Source organism: Lonchura striata, chromosome 1 (assembly GCF_050655825.1).
Source record: "Lonchura striata isolate lonStrDom1 chromosome 1, ASM5065582v1, whole genome shotgun sequence".
Classification (NCBI taxonomy): Eukaryota; Metazoa; Chordata; class Aves; order Passeriformes; family Estrildidae; genus Lonchura; species Lonchura striata.
This window is the reverse complement of record NC_140703.1, coordinates 88,345,612-88,371,290: the sequence shown is the minus strand read 5'-3', so window position 1 is coordinate 88,371,290 and position 25,679 is coordinate 88,345,612. Positions and strand designations below refer to the sequence as shown.

Sequence of the window (25,679 nt, the reverse complement as noted above, 5' to 3'; positions counted from 1 at the left end):
TAATATGTATGGTCAACTGTTTCAGGAAAATACACATTTCTTCTGCTGTCAAGCCTGATAATACAAATACTTGCATGCAAACATAACTTTAAAGAAGGCAAGTAGCTCTGCTGACAGCACTGCACTGCTGACATGCAAAAACACAAGCCTAAGCTCTTCAAGTTTTTGCAGGCTGAGTCTTAGATCTTGAATTGTCAATATCAGGATGGTATATGCAGGTAACCATATCATTTATGGGTAGGTAAAGAAGTGTGCAATATGGAAGATGGGGCTGTAAGCTCCAGTGAAGATGTATCATTATTGTTATTTTTATGGTTATTGCTATTACTACTTATGACTGGTAGTGTGGGGTTCAACTCTGTTTCTTAATTGCTCACCTTTTTGGTCTCCTGCTTTCACCTCTGGGCTGAGTGTTCATTAGACAGCATAAAACTGCTTCCTATACTGCTTTTTAACACTTAGTACTTTTAATATATCCTAAAATATCTGTGGAATGGGAAAATAGACAAGGTGAAGTGAAAACTTGACTCTCCCCCAGGTGAAAAAGATGGCAAAGGCTATGGATTTAAATGGATATGAGAGTAACCCCATATTTTCCCCCCAGTTATAGCAATGTAATGTTGAAGTCGTTTCACTATTTATTAGCAGCAGAGACAAGCTCACAGGCATTCAAAGAGTATGCTCCCTAAAATAGCATGGTTCTTATATGTGGGGTTTTATGTTTAAGTTCCTGTTTTCTTCTCTTCCCTCCCCTGTCCCCACACCCCTGCGGGCTGTGTGTTGGGCTGGCAGCCTGGTGGTGCCTCAGTCCAATGCCCGAGCCCCAGGACTCTCCAGCAAGGGGTCGAGCAGCAGCAGCTCCAGTGAATCCGAGACCAGCTCAGAGTCTGACTCAGAGAGCGAAAGCAGCTCTAGCGAGAGTGACGGCAGCAAGCCCTCGCATTACTCCAGCCCAGAGGTAAGGGCTACTTTATGATTTAGGGTGGCACTCCATCACTACACACACCCACACCTTTTCCCAGCCAAACCAACACAAGGAGGCTGTGTGGAGATGCATGAAAAAAAAAATGGTAGAGAATGGCCCAAGGATCCTCCTCCTGGCATGCTGTGAAATGCCAGTGGCAGTGGATTTTGGGGCAGATTAAAGCATTTGAAACAAAAATGAAGAAAGAAATAACCCTGTTACATTTTCCTCAAATTAGAGATGAGTGGAGCACCTTGCAAGGCTCACAGCATGCTTGAAGTTTTATGCAACTCTGCCTCCATAGTAATGCTTGCTTAGTGTATAAGTCTTGATGTGGGCTCCCAGCACTGCAAGGGAACTAAAGGCTTCTCTACACAGGGAAGCTATTACAAAATCAGTTTGAGGGTAGATTTTTAAAAGAAACCAGTTGTTCACTCTCGCACTTCCTTTGCCTCACACTCTAAGTGAATTACTCACTGCTACTGCTGCCTTTATACGATTTCTTTCAATTCACCTCCAAAATGGACTAAACTGAATTACTCATGGTACAAAACACTGAGGCCAAACTAGTCATCTGGAAAGCTAGCACTGAAAATTTCCACATGTAGACAAGCCCTAGCCAAACTACAATTAAGCTGCCAGTGCTGTGACACCTTCTGCTTTCACCTCTGCAGAAAGCTCAACAGACACAACAAAGCTTCTTTCTCTGCTCTGCTTTTCTACCAGGGTTGACATTTTTACATGTTTTGGTCAATACACACGTTTAGAATTAAACTATGAACTCCACAGCCACATCACACACATTAATGTATGTAAAAATATTCAAAAATCTAGTGGCAAGATTGTAAATACACATGAAATACTGTCTGTGTATTTTCCTACTCCATATAAACCATCCAATCACTAGAATCCTCCTCCCAGAACTATGTCTCACCTATTCTCTCACCATGAAAAAAAAAAATATGCTGCAAAACCAGCAAACCTTTCCTCATATTTTCCTTGGTTATTTGGAGATGTATTTCCAGTTGAGCAAAATGCAGTACTCACAGAAACATCCTTAATATATTTTTCTCAGGTTCTGTCACTTTTGTTCCTTGTTTAACACTTATCTTCTGTCTTTCATTCACAGTACTTTCAGACCCATTTCCAGTTAATTCTCCTTTCACTTTGTCCACTTCCTACGTCTCTCTCTTCTTTCCAGTCTCTCTTGTTACTCTACCTGCAGTACCCCATGTCTCATTTCCTATTCTGAGCTTTCTCATCTGACCTGTTAATACCTTGTTCTCTATTTAATTCCCTGCTGGAATTAGTGCAAAGATCTCATTCTTGGTTTCTCCTCTCCCTGTGGGACCTCAAAAGGAAGAAAAGGAGCAAAGACAATAAAGAAAGGGGAAGGAAATATGAGATGAAAGGAGGAGAAGCACAGGAAGGGAGGAGTGGTTACTATCTAGGCAGATATCCATGCTGCTTGGGCCCAAGAGCAGAAATTTCCGAGAATGCACAAAGCTAATTAACCGAGGCAGATCTTGGATTTCATCAAGTCCAGGAGAGAACTAAGTCACAGAAACATGGAGGAAGTGCCTCCTCTTAAGCATTTTATACATATCCTCTTGAGATCTGTGGAACTACTTTTGTACAGGGCCTGAGCTGTCAGTTATCACTGTCATGAAACAGCTGCCCCACTCCAACAGATTGCTTGTCTCTTTGCATTATATATGTGTGGTTTGCCTTCTAGGACATGCTGTATGAAACATGCCTACACAAAAATGTAAGTGACTCACAAATGTGATGGCTGCAGTGTTTTTCATAGTCAATTTTCATCCCTTGGTGGGATGTAGGAGACAACACACACAGATAGGGTATGGGTGTCCCAGGGAAGTAGAATACCTGTGTTTTCCTCAAGGGTAAATGCTTTCCCAGGGCTATCATATTACTGATGGAACCAGTTCAAACATGTTCAAATGATGTCTCTGACTGGAAGCCCTTTTAGCTTTGCATAAATCCCTTAACTTACATTTATGCACCCATAAATGAAGTGAAGCCATATTTCTAAAGTACATACCAGTTTCTTACTCAGTAAATGGAAAGAGACAGGTCCTTGGAAGCTCCCTAAAAGAAGGCCATGTCCACCTAAGTTTAAGTAGTGGACTCAATTCTAGATTTAGCCTTAAAATTAATGTAATCTATTGGCTAAGACAAATAAATTAAAAAAAAAAGTAAATAAATCTTGATTTTTGATTTAGCATTAACTGTTGCTTTCAGGTTTAATGAACTTGAGTAGTCCAGCACAACACTGGGCACAACACTGGGCAGACATGCCATATTTAAAGGCTGGGAGGAACTTAATGTAAAAATCTGCAAACCATTATGATGCCTTCATTCTTTTTTTCACCTCCATAATCTGAAACATTATATGCATATACTCAAAGATTTTTATTTCTCGGACAGTGTATCTTCTGCATTTGAGGTTATATAACAATTCAAGTGCTGTTTCATGTCTTCTGTAATTTTTTTCTCATCTAATTTTGAGATTTTAAAGTTGTCCTCGGGTGCCTAAATGCAGTTGCCTAGAGTGAAAAAGCAGCTCATTGTAAAGCATACATATAAAGTAGATTAGATGAATTGCACCCTAAAAGTGTCTGTTTCTTTCCACTGACTATTTAGAGCCAGTAGTGACTAGCTCAGCTGTCTTCACTTTATGTCTGCAGTAAACTAAGAATAATGGCTGAGCTAGAACAGGAGACAACATTCAGACTAGTTTCAGTGATGTGGACAAATTAAGGTGCCTCAGACATTAATGGGAGTAGTTAAAGTTTTGTGGACTGCCAAACCTAAAATTACGAACAAGGAACTGAGACTTCTATCTCCTGTTTCTTTGCTGAAGTCGTGAATTCTCTGAATGACCTTAACGTCATAAATGAGGAATCTGGAAAACAATGACGTCTTATCCTTTTTCAGATGGCTGAAAAAATTTGTGTGAAGTATATAGAAAAAGCTACATTTCTAAAGTTAAAAATTTGGGTTGTTTGTTCTATGTTCCATTGAATTATCCTGCAGGCCTTTACTAAAGCTTTCTTTGGTTAGACAACCATGAATTCCTACTATGAGGGAGGACAAGAGTGGAGAATGGGCAGGAAGGAAGCAGAGAAGCTAACCCATGGGACAAAGGATCACTGGCCTCACCAACAGTAACCAGTCCAGAAAAGACACCCCTTTCTGAGCCTCACCAGCCCCACATACCAGATGCAATGGCCTTTACAGGTTTTGCTGTTGTGACTAGCTCACAACCTTTAGTTTCTTTGTCCTTTTTAAGTAGTCGCATATACAAAAGAAAATGGAATTTTACCACTAGACCATCTGTAGACGCTATAGTTACCTTTGCAAGTAGGACTCGTGAGTTTTGGCTGTCCTGCGGACTATTATTGACAGACTGCAAACTATACTCTCCCATCCCTCCAGAAAATTTGTGTCAACTACCATCCCTTATAGTATAGGTGTGCTGTGTCTAATACATGGGAATGCCCAGTTCTAATTTGTTAAAGCACTAGCAGCAGTGTTAATAGTAGCAATTAAGTAATAGTAATCATCATCGTCATCATCATCATCTTCTTCTTCATTGCTATCTGCACCTTAAACATAACAAGAAAGCACCACATTTTCATTGGGCTTGCCCTGGATGAAGTATTTGATAACAAGGCAGCACAAGCAAGTTACCACAAGGGTAAATTAGTACATGGATTTACAACAGGCAGAGTAGCTTGTAGGGATGGTGTGTAAGTCCATGCATATGTTATGGGCTCTCTTATCTCTCAATTTAAGTGGTGCTGTACTTCAAGTTTACCACATACTAGCCACATTTTAGGTCCCTGTTTGTAGTAACAAACATAGAGTGACCCTATTACACTGGAATTGTTTAACAGCCCTTTATCCTAGAAAGCATTTCTGGATAACATTTTGACAAGTTTCTTTCTGGATGCATGCCATTCATGCCTCTGGTTGCACTTGCAGCCTTGAAGAGATCTGAGACATGCTGTGTGGGAGTCATCCCACCTAAATTTGCACACTTCTCCTGTAGATACCTACATCTGCTCACCACCTCAGCCTCCCCTTTACAGTCTGTGGAGCAGAAAAGACCATTTTAGGGCCCAGCTCATCTGGCCTATTTCATATGTCTATTTCAAGAGGGAATTTTTCACACCCTAGAAGAGTAGTCCACTGACTGAAGAAGGAACTTGTTGACTAGCTAAGATATAGGTGTCTATGTTGTACAGATGAATCCACCCAGAATATTTAAGGAAATGTATCACATCCTGTTTCTTCATGAAACCTGGCACATGTCTGTGGTATGTTGATCCCTGAAAGTATCTTTGTTCTGTTAAGTTTCCTGGCTTGAGTTTTCATGCCAAACCTATATTTAATTGCAAATCAGCTGATCACAGAGTGTTATTCCTATTACTAGTGCCCATCTGGACAGCACTGGCTTTACCCCAGTTGAAAACTGCCCAGTTCTCTAAAAGGCCCTAGGGGCAGCATATTTCCATGACATCAAAACCAATGAGCGAGAGCATTTTGGTCTCAGAATACTCTGGATATATATTCATATGTATTTCTGCTGAAAAACTTCCAATTCAAGTAAACCAACTTTTCTTCCACAGAAAGGTTTGTGAAGTGGAAATTAGGGATTTTCTTTTTCTCCCACAAATAATTATAATAAGGCACATATAATGGATGGGCAAAATTATCAAGTGAATTTTCTCAGTCCATTTTTTACCAGGCCTGATATTTATTCTTAGCTGTCATGATTTGTTCTCTTGCAAGGTGCCTTTTTTTTTTTTAATGTGATCTCAAAATACAGTAATTTTCAGCTAGAACAATCAATTGAATAAATTACTTCCAAAAATGAACTGGCATCACTCATGTACACTGAGAATCTCAAATATTCAGAAATGGTATCAGGGCCCAGAATGAGTGAGAAAAGTTTTAAAGTTCTGATTTTTTAAATTTGGATTCTTTTAATTTACCTGATGGGCTGCAGACATTTTACTTTTATCAGATAGATCTTCAAGGATTTTTTTAGCAGACATATCTTAGGGATTATTATCAGAAGCCACAAGGATTTGCATTTTTATTTAACTAAACATCAAAAGTGCACCTGAAACTCCTGACAAAACCAGTAAAGCTGGTAATACTGTTGATCCTTTTTATTAAACTTCATAGCTGGCAGATAGGTTGGTAGGACTACAGGTATTATGCCAAATAGAAGACATACTACTCTAGAAAAGTCCTAGAGCACTGCCATGTAATGACACTGCAGGGTGTAATCACTTTTTTCTCCTCATTACTGTGATCCCTTGAAATCCATGACCTACCATTTTCAAAAATTACAAGATACATAAAGAGGCAGAATGGGATGTTATAGATGAATTGGAAGTTTTTTAAACTTTCAAGCGACACTCACTTTGACCTATACTTATGGGCAGAGGTGTATTTTTCCCTATGTGCTTCTGATGTATCTCCTTTTCTGAATACCTCTGAACAGTGGAAAGACTTCAATGTATAGTGAACCTTTTATTATACATCCAGTAAATTCAGTATGTGAACAGTGAATGGCACCAAACAAATCTATATGTATCTTCAACAGCAATAAAAAAAATGCTGTTTATTTTTAGATAAAGAGTTAAGGGTTGTAAAAATACAGCTTCATCCAAGAGAAATATTGACCATCTATTTGCAAGATTTACAGCTCAGGAAAGAACTTCTTCATGTAAGATATTAGGGAGTATGCTTCAAAAAGCATAAATGTAACTCAGTCCTGCAAACTTCCCATAGGTCACAGCTAGCTCAGTAATGAGTAAATTAGACACTTTAGCTAGAAGGAATAGTTTTGTCATATGAATTCAAATGTCTAATTTTTTTTGCTTATTTTAGGAGCTTTTGCTCCATGTAGAGTGCATACAATCCTCAGTGGGTGATTCTGAAGGCGCCCTTGGCTGTACAAGAAACTTGTGTTGCCCTCAGGCACCTACTTTAAATAAGAAGTAAGATGCTCTTTTAAGTTAGACTGTGGATATTCTCTCTTGAGCAAACTTTCTTCCAAAGCACTGATGGTTTTCATGTTTGACTCATGACACAGTTTTTGATTATTCACGTGCAATAGCCTAGTGAATCAAATATTGGTTCCATCTGAGGAAATTAGGAAATTTCTTGCTTTGGCTTTTGTGGGGTTAGGTTATGGCTAGCCATCTACTCCATCAGCTATTTCTTTTTTGCCTTTCCTCTTGGTTTTATTACATTCAAATTACTGATTGCAAGAAACACTAGAAAACAGTCACAAATTGTTCTGAAATAATATGTCTCAACTGTGGTTACATTTTAGATCATAATTATCACACTTCTTCCCTGTCCGAACACCATTATATTTTAGATGCACACTTATAACTTGATAGTGTTGTGATAGACATTAAAAGAAAAACTAACAGGCACACAATGCTCACAAAATGAACCCTTGACAGCACCACGACACAACAAATATTTGTGGATTAAAATGTCAATACTAATCAGGTTATATGAAGCGCCTGGTTAGCCCTCCAACTCCCTACCTCATGCCACTCTGTATGCTTCTTAAATGCTTTCTGTATTTACTACAATGGCACAGGACGCAAAATACACATCCCTAGCTTTCCTGATAGCAATCCTCCCCTAGCTATACCTCAGCTACACCCTGCTATACCCTCAGCTATACCCTGCGTTGTTTTCCTCCCTTCCTATTACCATTGCATTTTTTTCTATTTGGAAACTTGGAAGTGTTTCCTAGTAGAGCCAATGGCAGTACTGCTGTTGTGAATCACCCTTGGAAATTATGCATCACAGAAGCCCTTCTCCTTCTCATCTTTAAGCCTCATTCTGACACCAAAAACATCCCCGCTTGCAAAGCACGAGCCCTGTCCTGCGACGCAGGGCCAGTGCCAAGGGGTTGCTATAGGGTGGGGCGGCTCTTGGACCGAAGGGAAATCTCCGCGGTGCCCGGAGGGATGCGGCGTCCCTCCGTCCCAGAGGGATCCCCGGGGCGGGGGCAGCAGGGCCTCGGCACTAAGCTCGTTGCCATCTGTTTCCCTTTCAGCCCGAGCCGCCCTCGTCCAACAAGTGGCAGCTGGACAAGTGGCTGAACAAAGTTACCCCTCACAAAGCACCCATCCTAGCCCACCACGATGGCCCGGCGCTGGAAGCCCATCCCTACTACGGCCGGGTGAAGGCAGAGCGGCAGGAAGGACAGAAGACCCCGGCTGAGGGCCCGGCCGAGCACCGCAGCGAGGAGAGCCGCACCGCCGCCAGCGCCGCCGCCGCGGGGGACGGGCCGCGGCCCAGGACCGCCAGCAAAGCGCCGGGCAGCAAGGGCAGCCGGCAGAAGTCACCCCTCGCTGCCGACGGCGGGCCGCCGAGGCGGGCGGCAGGGAAGAAGGCGCCGCGGCGCGCCGAGAGGAGCTCGGCCGGAGACGGGCCGCCCTGCCCCAGCGCAGAGGAGCTGCCCCGGAGCCACGGCTTCCCCGACAGCGCTGCCGGCGAGGCGCCCAGGGCCCGGCCCGCCGGCGGCTGCAGAGCGGGGCACCGCCGCGAGCCCCGCTCAGCTGCAGCTGGTGAGAAGCGTCGGGCCCGAGGGCCGAGCAAAACGGCGCCCAAATCCAAGGAGTTCATCGAGACCGAGTCTTCGTCCTCATCATCCTCCTCCGACTCGGGCTCTGAGTCGGAGCGGGAGGAGCGCCCGCTGCCCAAGGCGCCAGCGGCAGCCGGGCCTGAGCCGCGGGGTGCCAAGGACGCGGGGACCGGCCCCGCCAGCAAACCCCACGGCGGCTGCAGTGCCTTTGGCTCTATTAATGCCAGGACTAGTAGTGAAATAGCAAAGGAGCTGGAGGAACAGTTTTACACCCTGGTTCCTTTCGGTAGGAATGAGCTCCTGTCTCCTCTGAAAGACAGTGATGAGGTAAAGTCGCTGTGGGTCAACATTGACTTGGCTCTTTTGTCCAGGATTCCAGAGCGTTTGCCCGAAGAACCGCTGGCCATGAGCGCCGGAGCAAACCAGGCGGCCAGCTTCCCGCAGGGTAGTAGTGCTGAACCCCCCGCAGAGAAGGGTTTACCGAAATCTAGAAGGAAACGCAAGGTGAGCTGCTGGGGAGCCGATCACAGGGGGTAGGGGAGCCTCCAGCAAGTGGGAGGCTAACACCGCTTGCACCCACGTCCAGTGCTCGATGGCAGCATCTTCTCCAGGCTGGCCTTTCAGAGCTGGGATTTGTCCCTGCTTTCCACGTAGGGAGTGGCCAAACTCCTGAGGAAATGCCAGCCCTGAAGGTGATGAAATTCCTGGCCTCGAGGGATCACAGCTCCTTGGAGACAGCGTTGACTGCTGTGGGCGTGCCTTTGCGTGCCTTAGCGAAGGCACTGCCTTTATAGTAGCATAATTTTATCTCCTGAGGCTTCTCTCAAAACCTGAGTATTTGGAAATGACGCTCAGGTCAGCGAAGGTCCAACTGTCTGCTGCCTTGTCGTAGCCGACACAGTATCACTGCATGTATGGTAAAAGAGGCAGGATCTTCTTTCCCTTCGGACTCAGCAAGAGGCAAGCCCTTCAGGCACAGCAGGGAGCCCTGGCTTTGTTAGGGATGCATTCGCAGAGACCTGGGACCTGACTCTTTCTGGATGTTGGATCCTGGCTTCCTCACACCCTGGTGGCCCCATTTTCCCTTGGGGCTATAAGTGTAGGACCATAGTCTGTTAGCTGGCCCCTCCTCAGCAACACTGTCACAGTGCTTGGGTGGGCACAGCCCTCTGCTCACATCCACCCTTCTGCCCTGCTTCTCCCACTTACTTTCTGTTGCCAAGGGGAAGGCCCCCTCCGCTCCATTGCCAAAGCTGTACACCGTACAGTCTTTCTGGTCTGTTTGTACTGATCTGACCTCAAAAGTCATTCTGAACTGGAATCATCATCTGCTCAATTTCCGAACAGTTTTCTGTTGCCCTCTAAGCTACTGTATGTGTGCAGATGGATCTGTATATTTTTTGAGTACCATTTATCTAAAGCAGTCTTCCATATTGTTTTATCTTTCTTAATTTTTTCATTCTTGTTTTATTAGTACCTGAAAAGTGGCAACCCTGGTTCAAGTGGGGAAATGGTGGAAACCAAGTTTTATATTGTACCCATCTCTTTACATGCTGCCTCTTGAGATTTTATTTTTTAAGACATGGACCAATCGTCTCTGATCCATGTTAGCCATATACTCAAACAAAGTATCATCATTTGTAACAAAATGACACAAAATACCAGTCCCTGACTTACTGAAAGATTTTTGGATCTGTAGTAAATCCAAACCATAAAAAAATATTACTTTTTTCTTCACTCAGTGTGAGAATGAGGAAGAGTGCAGAGACAACAAGAAGACTCACTTAGAGCGGGAGAGTTCTTCACGTTTAGCTGCCTCTGCCCAAAGCATCACAACAGCAAATCACTGCAATATAAATGAAAATAGGTAAGCTTTTTCCTTCTTAGTTACCACTGAATCATACAACTAGTTTCAGTTTATTGACAGGTGTTACTTTTTCCTTTAGTAGGATTTATTTTTTAATTATTGCATTTTATGTTGAAAATTTAACTGCTGCAGTCTCTGTTCTTCTGCTTTAATGATTAAATTGGTAGCTCCTGACACATTCATGTACTTGCATTTTTGCCCTGTTGCACAAAGAAGTTGTGAGCTCAAGTATGAGGTTCATGGAACAGGTAATTATAGCCAGAGCAGTGTGATTGTCCAGGACATCTTCCCTAACACTGTGTTGTAGGCAGCAATTCACATATACAACCATCCTGTATCCCTTTCTTTACTTATATTTTCTTTAATTTCTTTACTTACAAGTTTCAAGCTTTATGTTTGACTGTATAAATAGAATTATGTATCAGCTCTGTGGAAAAGATTGAAAAAAATATTCATAAAAATGCCTGCAATACTCAGCTCCAGAATATATCTGAGAATCAGTATTTTTGAGATTACAAGCATTCCATTCTGTGTAATTAGTAAGAACTCCAGGACAAGGAATTTAAGACTTTTTTAAAAGTGAGATTTTCAGAGGATATAGGGCATGAAACAAAAGATGAATATTTAGCATTCACTGGCATGGTTTATGCACACAGAGCCCTATCAATGTCAGAGCAATCACACTTGAGTTTCTCTGGGGGCTTCCAGCAGTCAAACTTAGACATGCACAGTTTCAGAGTTCAGCTGCATGCTGCTTGGTACATGCTGGCTATCAGGTTTGGTTTTTTTAATTATTTTTCTGGTAGTATCAGGGTACTTCTTGGCATGAAACTGCTACAAAATAAGAAAATATTTGCATTTATTGTAGTCGGCTTTGCTATTGTACACATTTTTTATGAGATTGTCATTAATAAGAGAAGAAATCATTAAGAAAACTGATATATATAGTGTTTATTAAAAAATATGCATTCAATTTCTTTGTTCTGACATGTCATATACGTTTCATAAAGTGAAAACAATGCCCAGAACAATTCCTTTCTTTTGTGTGGCTGCATGCAGACATGCTGTTCCTGTTACCCCAGTGTCATATGTTTTATGTTGCTTTAATTTTCAGAGAGTAGCATGGCTGACATAGCTTGCTGTGTTACAGAGTTAATTCTGTGCTTCCTGGAAGCAAGACAATAATTTGTGTTTTTCTTAACATTATATTCAGTACATCAGTAGCAATTGTGTGTTAGAGGAACAAAGAGTTTCTGAAATGTACAGTTGCTTCCTAGTTCCTACAGTTGCCTCCTGGTTTGCTCTGCTTCCAAGGTGTTCCTGTGGTTTGTGCCGTGCTGCAGGACATGATATCAAATGCTGGTATTCCCACAGCTGAGGAAGAGCTACGGAGGCTGTAGCTAAACCAGCAGGGCAGATATCAGGACCTCCTGGTCCTCTTGCAACCAACATCTGCTCATGCTGGCACATCCCCTCTCCAGTTATACCATGCCTCTGAGGTTCACCTGTAAATATACTCAAGAAACTTGTTTGAAACCAAAACTATTTCTTCTTTCCTTATCCTTATCCTTTTCCTTCTTCTTTACCTTTTCCTTCTTCTTAATTTTCTTCTTCTTTTTCTTCTTTTGCTTTTCCTCTTTTCCTTTTCTTTTTTTCTTTTTCTCCTTCTGTCTCTTTTACTTACCCTTTTTCTTTTTCTATTTTATCTTTCTTTTTCCTTCTTTAGTTTTGGGTATTTTGTTTGACAGAGGAGTAGTATTCATCTCCCAGTAAAGCCACCCAGACAGTTTTGGCAGCACAGCTGAGGGCTGGTAGCAATGAGAGGAGCAAGACCACCTTTAGCCATAAACATTTTCTATTTGTGGAATTACAGTCTGGAAGGCAGACTAAGTAATGTCCTTTTTGACAGGAAGGGCTGCAGGCTCAGAAATACCCAGGTATCTTGCACCAATATCAGATCCACAGTCTGCTCATTTCCAGCAGATCACAGCTCTGACAGTCCTCTGCTGCAAGTTGTCCTGCATGGCCTCTCAGTATAACATGTGCTGCTGCACTTTGCCTGCTCACACTGTTTAGGTGGGCCCTACTTCGTGACCAAAGGCCATGTAGAAGTTGTGCAGCACAAGTAGAAATTTCAGCTACTCCTCACAAGTTCAGAGCTAAGCTTTTGAGGGTTGGGTATACTTCCAAAGAGCCATGGCTTCCCTTGGATGCTTTGGGCCCACACTTTGACAGTGATGTATAAACATGGGTTGCCAAAGCATGGATTTGTGTTTGGAAAGAGGAAAAGAAATGACAGCATCAGCCTGCACATTCAAAATAGTGCTAAAGAGTTTGTTTTTCTTAGGGGGAGAAGAAGGGCACAGTTGTCTATCTTTCACACTCTGAGTCTTGCTTTTGTAAACACCAATTGGTCATTAAAGCAAAACAGTTGACATGGTGTTTTAAAGGTACTATGCCATGTGAAACAGTAAAGGTTCTGAATTACAATTAATGGCTTCTTTTACAGCTACTTTTTAAAGACTTGTCAGATAAATGGACAAATGTATGATAAGAGCACATTTAATTAGCTCTGTTCCCTGAAATTATGTGCAGAAATGAAGTATAGTTTTTACTGTATTCTTTTTTGTGATTCCATTAAGTGTATACTGCCTGATACACTTCTATAAAGAAGTGAGAATTGTCCATAAAAACTAATAGGCTGAATAAAGGGGAATGTGACAGGGAAAGGTATAGTATTAAAATTGTCTTTCTGACCTTAATCACAGTTTTAGTCTTAATTCCAACTATCTTCTTAAAAAAACTTGCAATTTTTGGGTGTTGTTTTAAGTTTTTCAGCTAAATATTTTCTTCAAATGATTGTATCTGAGGTTTATTTCTGGGCATATTTATATGGTGTCTGATTTCTCATCCAAAACTTCTCCCAAGTAAATGAAAGCTGAAAATACTGTCTGTATTACAGCTTTCTGCTTTAGAAGATAGAGCAGCTCACATTTCTCTGTGTCTACTGTTTGCATATGTTTCCTTTTGTCTGCATTATCAGCCTATCTTTCTTTGTCTTCAAAATCTGTATTTGATTAGTATAAACACTGCTACCAAAGGCTGGGCACTGAGCACAAAGACAAGCCAGTCATCTTTAAACCCATTTCCTGTTTTAGTTCACATATGGTTTTATTGCCATGGCTTATAAATTGTCACCTGTAATGGTGAAATAGGGCTCCATAACCTGAACTTACACTTCAGAGCCTAATCTTCATCTCCAGCTATCCCTTAAGAAATGGTGAGCAAGTAGCCATTTATCTCTGTATTTTTTTTCAAGTACTCTGATACAGACTTTATATTAACTCCAGAATGACAATTTGCCTTGAAGGGAAAGAGAAGAAACATGATACAAATTTGTAAATGAACTCTTGGTCCCAATACTGTAAGCTCGTTTCCAGATACCAATAGACTTTATCCTGCCAGCAGGTTTTAAATTCGAAGTTTTGGTAATATATAAAACATTTACCTTTCTCAAAGCCAGCTTTGTGACACTCCATTACTGTAATTTCCATTTCCAGCTTGGCAATACCAATAAATAAAAATGAGAAAATGCTTCGGTCACCCGTCTCTCCCCTCTCTGATGCATCAAAACACAAATATTCCAACGATGATTTAACTTCCTCCAGCAGACCTAATGGCAGCAGTCTATTACCTTCAATCTCCTCCAGCAAAAAACATAAGGGTGAAATCCAGTCACAGCCACATCCTGGGGACCTCAATGTAAGTGTGTGCTGTTTTTCACAATATAAAGCTTAGCAGTATATTTTCCACTTTGTATTGCAGTCCGTGATAGTTTTGCAGAATATTATGCAAAAAAATAAAAAAGTTGTAATAATGAATGTTATTTTCTAAGTTCAGCTTTTCTGGTTTGGAGTTTAGCAAGGCATAGAAGAAAGGAAAGAGGGCAGGCTGTAAAACAAGCAAATAGCAAAGGCTACATAAGCAAAAGGTAAAAGCTAATAGTCCAAAACAAATGGCTTTAGGCCTCCAGAGCATCGCTTGGGCATGATGCAAGCCCCCTATTCATAAGCATAAGGCCCTACTGTATAAGGGCTCACTCAGCCACTGCCTAACCATGGGTGTGCCTACAAATTCTTCTGTCTTAGAACAAACTTCATAAGGTTCTACTTATACTTGTGACATCTTAGCACCAGCCTCACAACTGAGTTCCATCAGAGTTGTATTCATATCCTCATAAGAGAGTCTTGCTCCCACTAAGTGTGCCCAGAGTGCTCTTCCAGATAAGGCTGTATTACAGCACTGCATTGTGGCCTCTGCCTTCAGAGCAGAGAGAGAGTAGATGCTTCCCCCATTTCTTCATGAGTTCTGTGATTAGAATACTGGAGTGAAGAGCCTGTTAGCTCTTTTAATTGGAGGAATTTCCATCTCTCATCTCATCTTTCAAAATCATACCCTACCCTCTAGCCTACAGACACTGTGAGCAGATGGTCAAGGGCAGACTACCGTCACCTCCTGCCTATGACACTGTTCTGCATTATGTGAAATACCTAGAAGAAGCAATTTGGATACCATCATCTTGATGCCCAATGCTGTAGCATCTAGAGAAGCTGTTAAGACACTCTGCTGCCCATGCTCCTCTCCTTGCTACAAATGTTATTAACGTTTTTTATTCTTTATCTATTTTCTGTGTTTGTTATTTGATGCAAAAGAGGCTTCAAAACCCTAAGTATTAATGCCTAAGCAACTAGGAAAACAAGCTATCTGAATGGTAGCAGTGGCCTCTTCCAGCAATTTTTGCTGTGGGGATAAGTGGCCTCCTTGTATCTGTTAAGCATATATGTTTATACTTTTTTTTTTTTTTTTTGAGAGCAAAGGAGGAACTAGTAGATATAATCTTAATTTTGGACATGTTTTCAAAAACAGGTTAGCAAAAATTGTGTTTTCCAAGAATATCTCACAGATGCTTTTGGTAAATTGAAAAAGAACCCAATTACATAAAATATTCCAGTAAAAAGTCCTTTAACATATTATAGTTATTACTTTATTTTTCATTAATTAAATGTAAAATTTTAAACATTTTAATTTCCAAAACATAAATTTTAGAAGTTTATAACCCATTCAGAATTATAATTATGATTCTTCACTGGGTATCTTGAAAACAATTTAAATTCATTCTCATGCAAATGTGCTGGAAATCAAAAGTAAAAGGTGATTGCTTTATGATCCACACCCTTAGCAAATGGATTTCACTGAGATTTTCTGCATAGCCTAGCAATGCACCATTTGGTCAACATTTAACAACCTTTGCAATAAAATTCTTATGTATCTGGTTATTCATCTGAAAACTTTAGCCTGATGAGCTGATCTGGATGCGCCATATAGAAGATGAGAGCTCATGAACTATAAATGTTAAACTTTGCTCTGTTTTATTCCATCTTCTCATCTGGCACCCAACTGGCAGGCCCAAGTGAGAAACTGCACTCAAAGCTTATCCACAGTGGGCATTTATCCATTTGAACTTTTTTCCCATGTCCCTGGTGCCTTTCTGCCTGTCATCTGACATTGGAACAGCATTTTTTGGTTATCAAACAAAAACCACCTGGAGCCCTCTGTTTTGCTCCATACCAGTGCACAGTAGCCCCCACAGCAGGTCACTTGGTGGGATGAAGGTGCTCAGGAGGCCACAGGAAGAACAGGGCTGCAGCTGAGGGAGTGCATGAGACCCTGCCAAAAGACATGTGCTTCCACTGCAGCACAGAGAAGAGGTCTTACAAGCTGATTAGGGGAGCTCTGGAGCACAAAGAAACCTGGACTACAAATTCATACAGCACAGGCACATCACCAGTGTAGCGTGAAACACGTCAAATATGAGCTGTGCTCTCCTAAGCAAGGTACTATGCTTGGTTGGAAGCTGAAGGCAAGAGGTATAAGTTAATCTTCTAAATGACAACAGATCTATTCTTTAATAATTTCACTTTCTGTGTTTCAGAGTACTTTAATAGTTACTAAGAGTTTAGCCCAGTTTATGCTGTTTATCATATTGAAACTCAAACCCTTTACAAAGTGCTTTGAGCAGTATCTGTGACTTTGTGGCCATCAGTGTCAGGACACTTACACATACTCTCTGCTGAGATAGCAGGAAAATTAACTTTCAGTATACATCACAATGCAAAGACTCTCTGGTTTTTGTTACTTGGGTTTTTTTTTAAGTTATTAGCCAATTCCTAAATGTCTTATCTACTGTTTGTTGTCTAGAAAGCAATTCACATCAATTCAGAAAATATTCTTCTCTGCAATAAGCCACAGTTCCAAACAGAGCCTTGGCCACCTCTATCCACCACACCCAGGGACTGCAGAAGAACAAAGCTTATCTTTGATGATATGTGAGTACATATGACTTTAAAATAAAGAAAACAATGGTATTTAAAGAGAGAAAAATACAATTTGTCCAATGGGATCTGAGACATTGCTAGAATCATGGAGTCATAGAATGGTTTGAGTTTAAAGGTACCTTACAGATCACTGAGTGCCAATTCCACTCTGTGGGAAGGGCTGACACCCACTAAACCAGGTTGCTCCAAGCCCCACTCAACCTGTCCTGGAGCACTTACAGGTATGGGTAACTCCACAATTTCTCTGGGTAATCTGTTCCCATACTTAACCTCACAGTAAAAAATTTCTTCCTAACAGCTAATCTAAAACTACCATCTTTCATTTTGAGTCACTCCCACTTGTCCTGTCACTGCAAGCCCTTATCAAAAGTCCCTGATCATCTGGGAGCAGTGAGGACTGGCTGTTCCCTAAAGGACAGGGAGCCAAGAGCCAGGATGCAGCTGGCACCAGTCCAGTCCCACAACACCCAAGCAAAGTGAGCAGGGCAAGCCTGAGGTTGGAGATATCCCGGCCTCCCTGAGCCTTGACAGCTGCTGCTGTCATGGCTACTTCTGCTCAGCTCAAGGTATCACAAAGGCAGGGGCAACAGGAAGCAGCAATGGTTAGCTTGAGTATCTGGAGGGATACCTGGCCCTCCCCACTTCCACTTCATTCTTCACATATCCTTCTTCTTAAAATAATTTAAGCTTGTAATTGTCATTATTTTTGGTAAAGGAAAAAAGTTGGTTTGTCCCCAAGGTCGTTTAGTACATAGTATTATTTAGTGAATATAATGGTGAAACTGAAGATTGAAATCCTAGTATCTAGATGTGGGAGAGAGAAAACCCAGTTTCTTTTTGACTGTTAATGCTATGGCATGCAAATATTGATATTTGTTTCTGGGTAGTGTAGAAGAGGTTCTGTTCAAGGTATGCCTCAAACTGCCTAAAGCTCTGAGCTGTGTCACCTTGACATATTTTTAATATTTCCAGACTTTTACCCATGACATCTCAAACTCCTTTGTACCAAAGGAAACCCTGGGATAACAAACAACCTGATTTCCTAAGGAACTGCTTTCTACCAAAATTGTGATTTTTAATTTTATTATTATTATTATTATTATTATTATTATTACTGTTTTTGTTATGCTTGTTCACACTATCTGGTCTCAAGGTTAACTAGAGAAACAGCAACCTCTCATAAAAAGAAAACATATTTCCTACCAAAAGGTATAAATAATTCCTGTGGACTTCAAAAGGATGTATCTGGTTTGTATGTCAAGAAAAGAGGACTGGTGAGATTAATTTTTGTGCATATTCATGGCAGTCATAAGCAGTTGTAACTGAATAAATGCAATCAGTTTTTCTGCCTCTTTCGGAGAAAACTCTCCTGTGTATATATCCTTATTCACCCTCTTTCTCCACTTCCCTCCATGTTTTTAACTCTCTTGGTACACTTATTCAACAATCTCCATTGAGGAAACATGAAACTCTTTATAAGTACTACTTAACTCTTCATATCTCTTAAAATACTCTATCATCTATAATTTACTTGCAGCTGCTCAATTGTTTTTGCTGTTTAAACATGTACATACAAGGCAGAAAGGTGTCAGAGTGTCCGATAAAAGTCAAAATTGTAGGATTAGAAAAAAAAATAGAAACAGCTACAACAAAACTATTGTGTCTTCATCTGATTTTCCCTGAAGCTGCTGCCAAAAAAATAAAAAAATAAAGGGGAACTGGTTTATTTTGGTTTTCCCCTAGGATATAGTCATAGGAGATCTGCTTTGGTCACCGTCTCTATCATCTAAGGCTTTTATCACCAGCTTTCTCCATTAGTGTTACAAGTGATTCCTCTGGCAAGCATCTCCAATAAAACATTTTCATCTTTCCAGAGAGAGATACAATTAAACTGTTCATGTGTAGTGCCTTCCATGTAAAATATCCCCAAGCAACTTGTAGACCACTAAAACAAAGTTTAAAACGGCAAAAAAAAGGTAAAACACAGAAGCAAATATGTTCTAATTTGGCCTAAAAAGCCAGAAACGGTTAAATGTCAGTTGTGCTAACAAGAGGAGGGAGCCTGTCAAGTACTACAGCTGTCATCTTGTAGCTGGGATACACCACCAGAATACCAGCTACACTGGATCTTCATTCTGAAAATCCTGTACAGAGCAGTCACTGAAATACAGCAGATTAGACTGGCTGCAAATGTTAAATGTCAACAAATTTGACTCACATGTTAGAAGGATCAAATTAAATATGGCAGCCAGTGCCTTTCAAATTTGTATAGCACCACAGCAGAGGATTTGAAGGAATGCAATACAGTAGGTCAAAATTATGTAGTAATCCTAATGGCAGCATTCATCGTAAATGATGCCTATGAAGTATTTCATCTCATAATCCATGAAGTTCTGAATTACTGTAATCCAGCCATGGCTTTAAAGTCTTAATTTTAATCAGACTCTAAAGTTTTAAAGATACTAAATCCCTTCTATTTGATTTAAAACAACAACTAATTTTTTTGACCAGTCAGTGTCTCTTTATTGTAATCTCAATTTATTTTCTCCAGATCATTGACAACAGCTGTCACTAGCAATAAATTGGAACACAAGTAGGTCAGTAAAAAGTATATCTTGCTTGGCAGAGTGCTGTACACACATACACTGCAGTGTAACAGTAAATATAACTAACTGTCTTCAAAAGTCTCCTTCCCCTGGTTTGCCATTGTTTGCTGACAAATCTGAATATACTTAAGAGGTACCCGGCATGCCACATGTGTCAGTGACATCAATGCTGTGTCCAGTAGTAATTTTTAGTGAGATTTCCTGGATTTTTGGAGATTTCTGACTCCATGAAGAGAACATTTTCAAGGCTCCATAATACTGCTTAAAGCCATATTGAGTACTTACGTAATTTCACTGAATAACAGAATTCTCAATAACTGCATTTAGGAACAAATACTGTTGTCCTTGAAGTGCTAGGCATAGACATCCTGTGGGTGCCCAAGGGCACCCTCAAAATACTGCTTGTGTAGTGTAAAAAAATAGCAGAGTGTACCCAGCTTCCCATCTTTCCTTAGAACTAAATCAGAATATGCTCCTCGGGGTTATTTTTTTGCTTGAATTTTGAGTTATAATTTCAAACTTGGTGTTGGTTTTTCTTCACTTACACTTAATTTTCTTTTTTTCTTGCCTTATAGGAGCAAGATAATACATCTTCAACAGCATTTTTTTAAGTTCATATTTTGCTGAATGTCTCTTCCACCTTATGGGTTTAGGTGCTACAGACAGTCATCAGCTATACGTTGTCTAAGGGACATATTCTGCAGTGAGATAGAATTCCTGCGTTTGCCAAACAGTAGACTGTATACCCAGAAAATATTCACCTGTAAAGGCGTTACACATAGAGCTTATGAAAATAACTTCCTGATGCATATCTTTGTTTTGACTTGAACCCCAAGTGTCTCATTTTCAGACTTCTTTTCCTTGTTATTCCTCCTCAGAGTGGAAAAAGTGTTCTTAGGTTGTGACTCATACATCTGGAAGTGATCTTACTTGAATTGTTCAAAATGCCTTAAGGATTAGTGGAGTATTCAGAGGTACTTTTGTGGTGTTGAACACATCCTGAGGAGCACAGTTCAGGAACAGAGAGTGGCTCCTCTTTCTTCTCATCAATAATCTAGAAAAGAACTAGTCAGACCAACACCTATGACACTAAGTTCCTTACAAATTCCTAAGCTTACTGTGGACTGCTCTGAGTTTCTTGGCTTTAGGGGATTTCAAGACTTCACCTGACCTACCCAGTCTTCCTCTTCCTCCCTTCTTACTCATGGCACTGAATTTCTCATAGGTATGCTGACCATGAGAAAATAACATTAGACATGCCAGACACTGCCTCCTGTGATTAGATAATTTAGCTGCCTGCTCTCTGCAAGGTCACCTTTAAAGGGACTCTTTATGAGGGCTTGTTTTGGTGGGAAATAGATGCTTCATAAGCTCTAGCAGGTTTTCACAGAGTAAATTTTTAGCCTCTAGTCCCTGTCATCAAAGGAAAGCCAGAACTGTGGACCTCTTTTGAACTTAGCTACATCCATGTGCCTCCTCTGCTCCTGCAGGCAAGTGGTTCAGCAGGCTTATGTTTATATGATTAAACTGTCTTCACTCCCCAAAACAAAGAACATTCACTGCCTCCTGAGAATAGTCCCTAGCCTGTGCTGACTCCAAGCTGTGCCCAGGCATTGTCTGAGCTCAAAACTATGCCAGGGAGAATATTAGCAATTACACTGCATGGATGATCAAATGATAAAGCTGGCATCCTTGCCCTCCTTATTTCATTTGCACAGGTATAGCCAATGGTTTTATTGATGGACTCAGGTCTGAAATAGTCTCTGAATATTTTGCTACTTATGAAAGAGAATTTGTTTGTATCAATTAATTTTAATGTAGTTTTTTCTTACTCTACAGATTGACTAGAAAATACCTTCAGTCCACTTTAAATCATAACAGCAAGCAAGACAAGGGTCTTCTAATCAGGTTCAGCAAACACACTCTTCCAGGTTCCAGAAGTAGAACTGAATTTCACAGATGGGAGAAAACAGTCTCTTCCACCCGTCTCTCTTGGTAGAAGAGAATCTTTCCTCACCTCTGCACAGTGAGCCATGAGCAGATGTCAGCATTGAATAACAAAGACAGTCCAAACCCTGCAGCTCTTTGAGTAGTCTGTCTCACACTGAATTTGAGGAAGTCTCATCCAACTTCCCATTGTTTTTGCTGTTCTGTCACATCTCTGGTTCTTGTCAGAGCTTGTTTCCCTAGGTTTTGTTTTTCTACTAATATCTACAAGTCCATCACAGTGTTACTGGGGATTTGTCTGCTTATGCTGGATCACAGAATGATGTGGGTTTTCATCATGCTCAATGCCAGGATTCATGGCTGGGATGTGGAAAAGGTAGTCTAATGCCTCTATCTGAGGTTTAATTCCCAAGACAGTTAGCTGTCCTTGTGGCAGTGGAAAATAACTTTACATATATTTGAAGAATGTGCTTCAAATCCATTTTTAACAATATAGTTACCCAGAAGTTTCCCTTTTAGACAAGAAGGCTCACTGCAATTGCCCTAGGGTGCAAAGGCTGTGATTCCTCAAGGATGCAATACAGCTTTTGTGATCATTCTTTCAACATATAAAGGATGTTTTCATCTTTCAGTGATGACAAACCATACTGGGAAATAACAATAATCTCTTTAGAGAATCACAGGTAAACCATTCAAACTGATTTTTGCTCTGGGAATACCCTGTTCATTTTGAGAACCAACAATAAGGCATAGAGCTGGAGAGGGGTTGTGATAATTTAACACAAATGAGGGAACATAAATTCCCAAAATCCTTATCAGATGTCTTCCTAGTCTTTAGTGCCTGGTTATGATTTCTTTCAAATCCTGTGATTACTGAAGTGTCTTAGGCAGTCTCCGCAGGACAGGATCCCTGGATAGGATCTTTGTTTCAGGATCACCTGCTTTTTTCAGCATAGACACCCCATTCACTGACCAGTCTTTACACTTATTCTCACCCAATGGTTTCCCCCATACCTTGTCTTCTCCCTCATCAGTGCTAGAAACATCAGAGCTGGCTGCCAGGTGGACCCTCTCCCAGGAAGGTCTTTCTGCCTTTGCTTTACAGATGCTTCTTGAGAATTCAAGGTGTCATTCTGTGACATTTTAAAACAAAATAGATCTGGACTGCTGTGGTCCCGCCCTGTCTCTGTAGGACTGATTATAAAGGCTGTTGCTCTAACTGAAATTAGCTTCATTCAGAACATCTATTTAACTTACATCAAAAGAGACAAAATTGTAGTTTATCGGCAAGCACATATTGTTTTCTGCCTCTGCTTTTAAAACAGGAACTCAAGTCCCTATTGTGAATAGTTGTTCCATTCTTTTCTCTTCACTTGTACACTTTGCCCTTGTGTGTTTTAGTCTAGATATTGATTTCACAGGAATATCTTTAAGTCATGAATCTGGGTCATACACAGGAATTTGTATTAGATTTTGACTCTTTCTCATGTTCTTCTGTATTTCATTACACTGACATGGTTAGTCAGGGGGATTTTGCATTTTTGCCAAAATAGGAGTCCCCACTTACTTTTGAAATTCTGCATTTCATTTCTGTTAGATGCCAGGCTTTAATTTTGTCTGCTATATTTTTGCAACAGTAACTCATCCTCTAGGTATCTGTGCAATTCATCTATTCATCTTATCTAAGCTATTGGCCTTGTTATACTAAACCAAACAAGATAGTAGTTGTGTAGTAGTGTGATTGGGTAAATTTTTCTCACATTTTGGCCCAACTCCAATCAGATCCTTTGTTCCTATCTTTCTGAAATACCTATAGTACTATCATTTAAAAGGCTCGATATTTGCCTCCTGGCCTTCTTCACTTGCATGCTCCTCTGCTGAACTTCCAGGCTTGCTGGGTCTGCCAGAGTGATCATGAGACTTCCATAGAGCTGGGTACTCACTTTGGCAATGCCATGGGCTCTCTCCCAGCCTGTGTTCCGCTATGTGTGCCATGCCTCAGACACAGCAGGCCACAACCCATAAAAGAACATTTAATTTAACTGGTGGAATGGGCAGGAGGCTAGGATCCATCGGGGGAGAGCACTCTTTTATATAGTAACACCTGCTGAGCTCTATCATTCACCCCAAAGATTAACACCCATATCTATGACCCAGCATGTCAAACAAGCTGGGTCATATCCTGTTATGAGACAGCAAATAGGCTGTGTATACCTGCCTTTCACATTATGTGGTTTTCCTGCTCTTACAGGATTTGCTTCTCCTGGACCGAAAGTTCAGGGCATACTGGCACAGCTTCAAAACTGCTCGTGGGTTCACCCTGGCTCGGCTATTTCTTCTGATTTGCCCCTAGCTCTAATCATATTTTAAAGTTGCTCATTTTGCTGTTCTACTCCTTTCCAACACATTCATTTTTTTTTTTTAGGGTTTAGATTACCAAAGTTGTGAAACTGCTCCTATATATAGAAAGATGATTTAAGCTGCTTTTACTACATGAAATTGTTGTACATTGAGGAAGCACTAGGTTGTTTTTTTACAACACTTCAGCAGTATTATCTCTGAAGGGTATTAAAATATGCACTTGGCTACATTTATGATGTTTAATTGAACTTTTATTAGGTTTTTTTAATGTATCCTCATAAAGCACCATACAACAGTAAGAAATAATGTACAAGTGGTAGATTATGTAAATGAAGCAGAAAATGCTATAGTTTAGTATTTTGTTCACATAAAATATAAAAATTAGATTAAAAATGTGGTTTTCAATGCAGTATAATTAAAATTGTATATTGGACTCTAAGCTACACCATACTCTGTAAATACCAGTGGCTGCTCTGAGTTCCAAGGAGATTTTGCAGTAGATGCTGATAAATTACTATACAAAGTAAGGCTTTTATTGATTCACTTTGTTTGATTCTCTTCCTTTTTTTTATTGCATGAGTTTACATTTTTGCAATTATCCACTAAACTGGAGTAAATTAAATTCAGAGGAGTCCGCAGAAGACAAAGGTGGCAGAGATGCACTGTAATGGCATGGAGCAAAATAGGATGAGAGAAGCTACACAGACAGGCATTCACCTGGGTAGTGGTAACACCCCTCTTAGGAGCTCAACAGCCTGGAAATTCTGAAAGGCTGCTTCTGGCAGAGGAGTAATTACAATGCCCACAGCCATCTCACCTCACGCTGGGATCCCGCGCAACATAACAAGCAATGGATATGCTGTCCTTCCTGCTGGTTTTCAACAAGCTCCCAGGGAAAGTGGTGCCAAGGCGAGTGGGAGAAATACTGGACAGTAGTGGATTGTTTGATAAATTTTATCCTGGATTCAGCCACAGCAATGCTACTGAGGCTGCCCTTGTCAAAGTCATAAATGGTTTGAATGCCACTGCTGAAAAGGAAGCCTGGCCTTGTTTGTACTATCAGATCTAGCCGTGGGGGGGGTTGTTCTGTAAAAGGCTGGATTCTGTTGCAGTGCCTAGGTGACTGCTTAGTGTAGACTGAGAATGCGTTGAAATCGTTCCAGCGGTACTTGATTGCTTTCCCCAATCAACAGAGTAGGATAAATTCTCCTCGAGAGCAGCCAGTTTCACATAATGACACTTGATCCCAGGGAGAATTCACCAGTGGCCTGACTTAGTTGGCTCTAATGCTTTACACTCTTTCTCTTGCCATTCAGAGAGATATATGAGAGGCATTAGAGCAGTGTATTAGAACTCCTTTTTGGCTTTGTTGAAGAGGACTATATTTCTAAAAGTACCAACAATCATATATTCAGAAACAAAAGACTTTCTTGTGCAGTTTAATAGAGATAAAACATTTGTTTCTACCTGTTAATTTGAAGTCAGACTTCTTTTTAATTTTTTTTTAACAAGAGGTCTGAATTCTGTTTGTAAATCTGGAGTGAAAGTTATGATGCCTATAGATATATATAGTTGCAACTAACTTAAGAGGAGAATCTGACTCAATTGTCTGAAAACCAGAAGTCACTGAATAAGTTTTCTTGTGACTTCAGTTTATATTCATAAAGAGTATCCAGTGCTGCTTCTGCTGCTCACAGGCACTCCAGTTCAACCAGTAGCCTGGTACCAGAAATTGTTTTATTCTCTTGGTTCTCTGGCTGTGGCAAGGATGTGATCTGCAGGGGAGTTAAAATTTTTTCCTGTTCTCTCATTTCTCAGGTTATAGTAAGGCTGTGATCTGCAGGGGGATTGCAAAGCAGAGACCAAAGACCTGAAAAGGGTTTAGCCA

General features: G+C 40.7%; 1 protein-coding gene across 6 annotated transcripts in view; it reads left to right on the top strand.

Annotated features, from left to right (window-relative positions):
* AFF3 (ALF transcription elongation factor 3) overlaps positions 1-25,679 on the top strand; it is a 325,295-nt gene that overhangs the window by 271,889 nt on the left and 27,727 nt on the right. For all 6 annotated transcript variants that reach the window (XM_085557459.1, XM_085557464.1, XM_085557452.1 and 3 more), the window contains 5 exons: positions 793-958; positions 8,085-9,119; positions 10,358-10,482; positions 14,043-14,244; positions 16,741-16,868. In XM_085557459.1, coding sequence (XP_085413585.1) covers positions 793-958; positions 8,085-9,119; positions 10,358-10,482; positions 14,043-14,244; positions 16,741-16,868 — 1,656 coding nt within the window. The remainder of the gene's footprint in view (positions 1-792; positions 959-8,084; positions 9,120-10,357; positions 10,483-14,042; positions 14,245-16,740; positions 16,869-25,679) is intronic.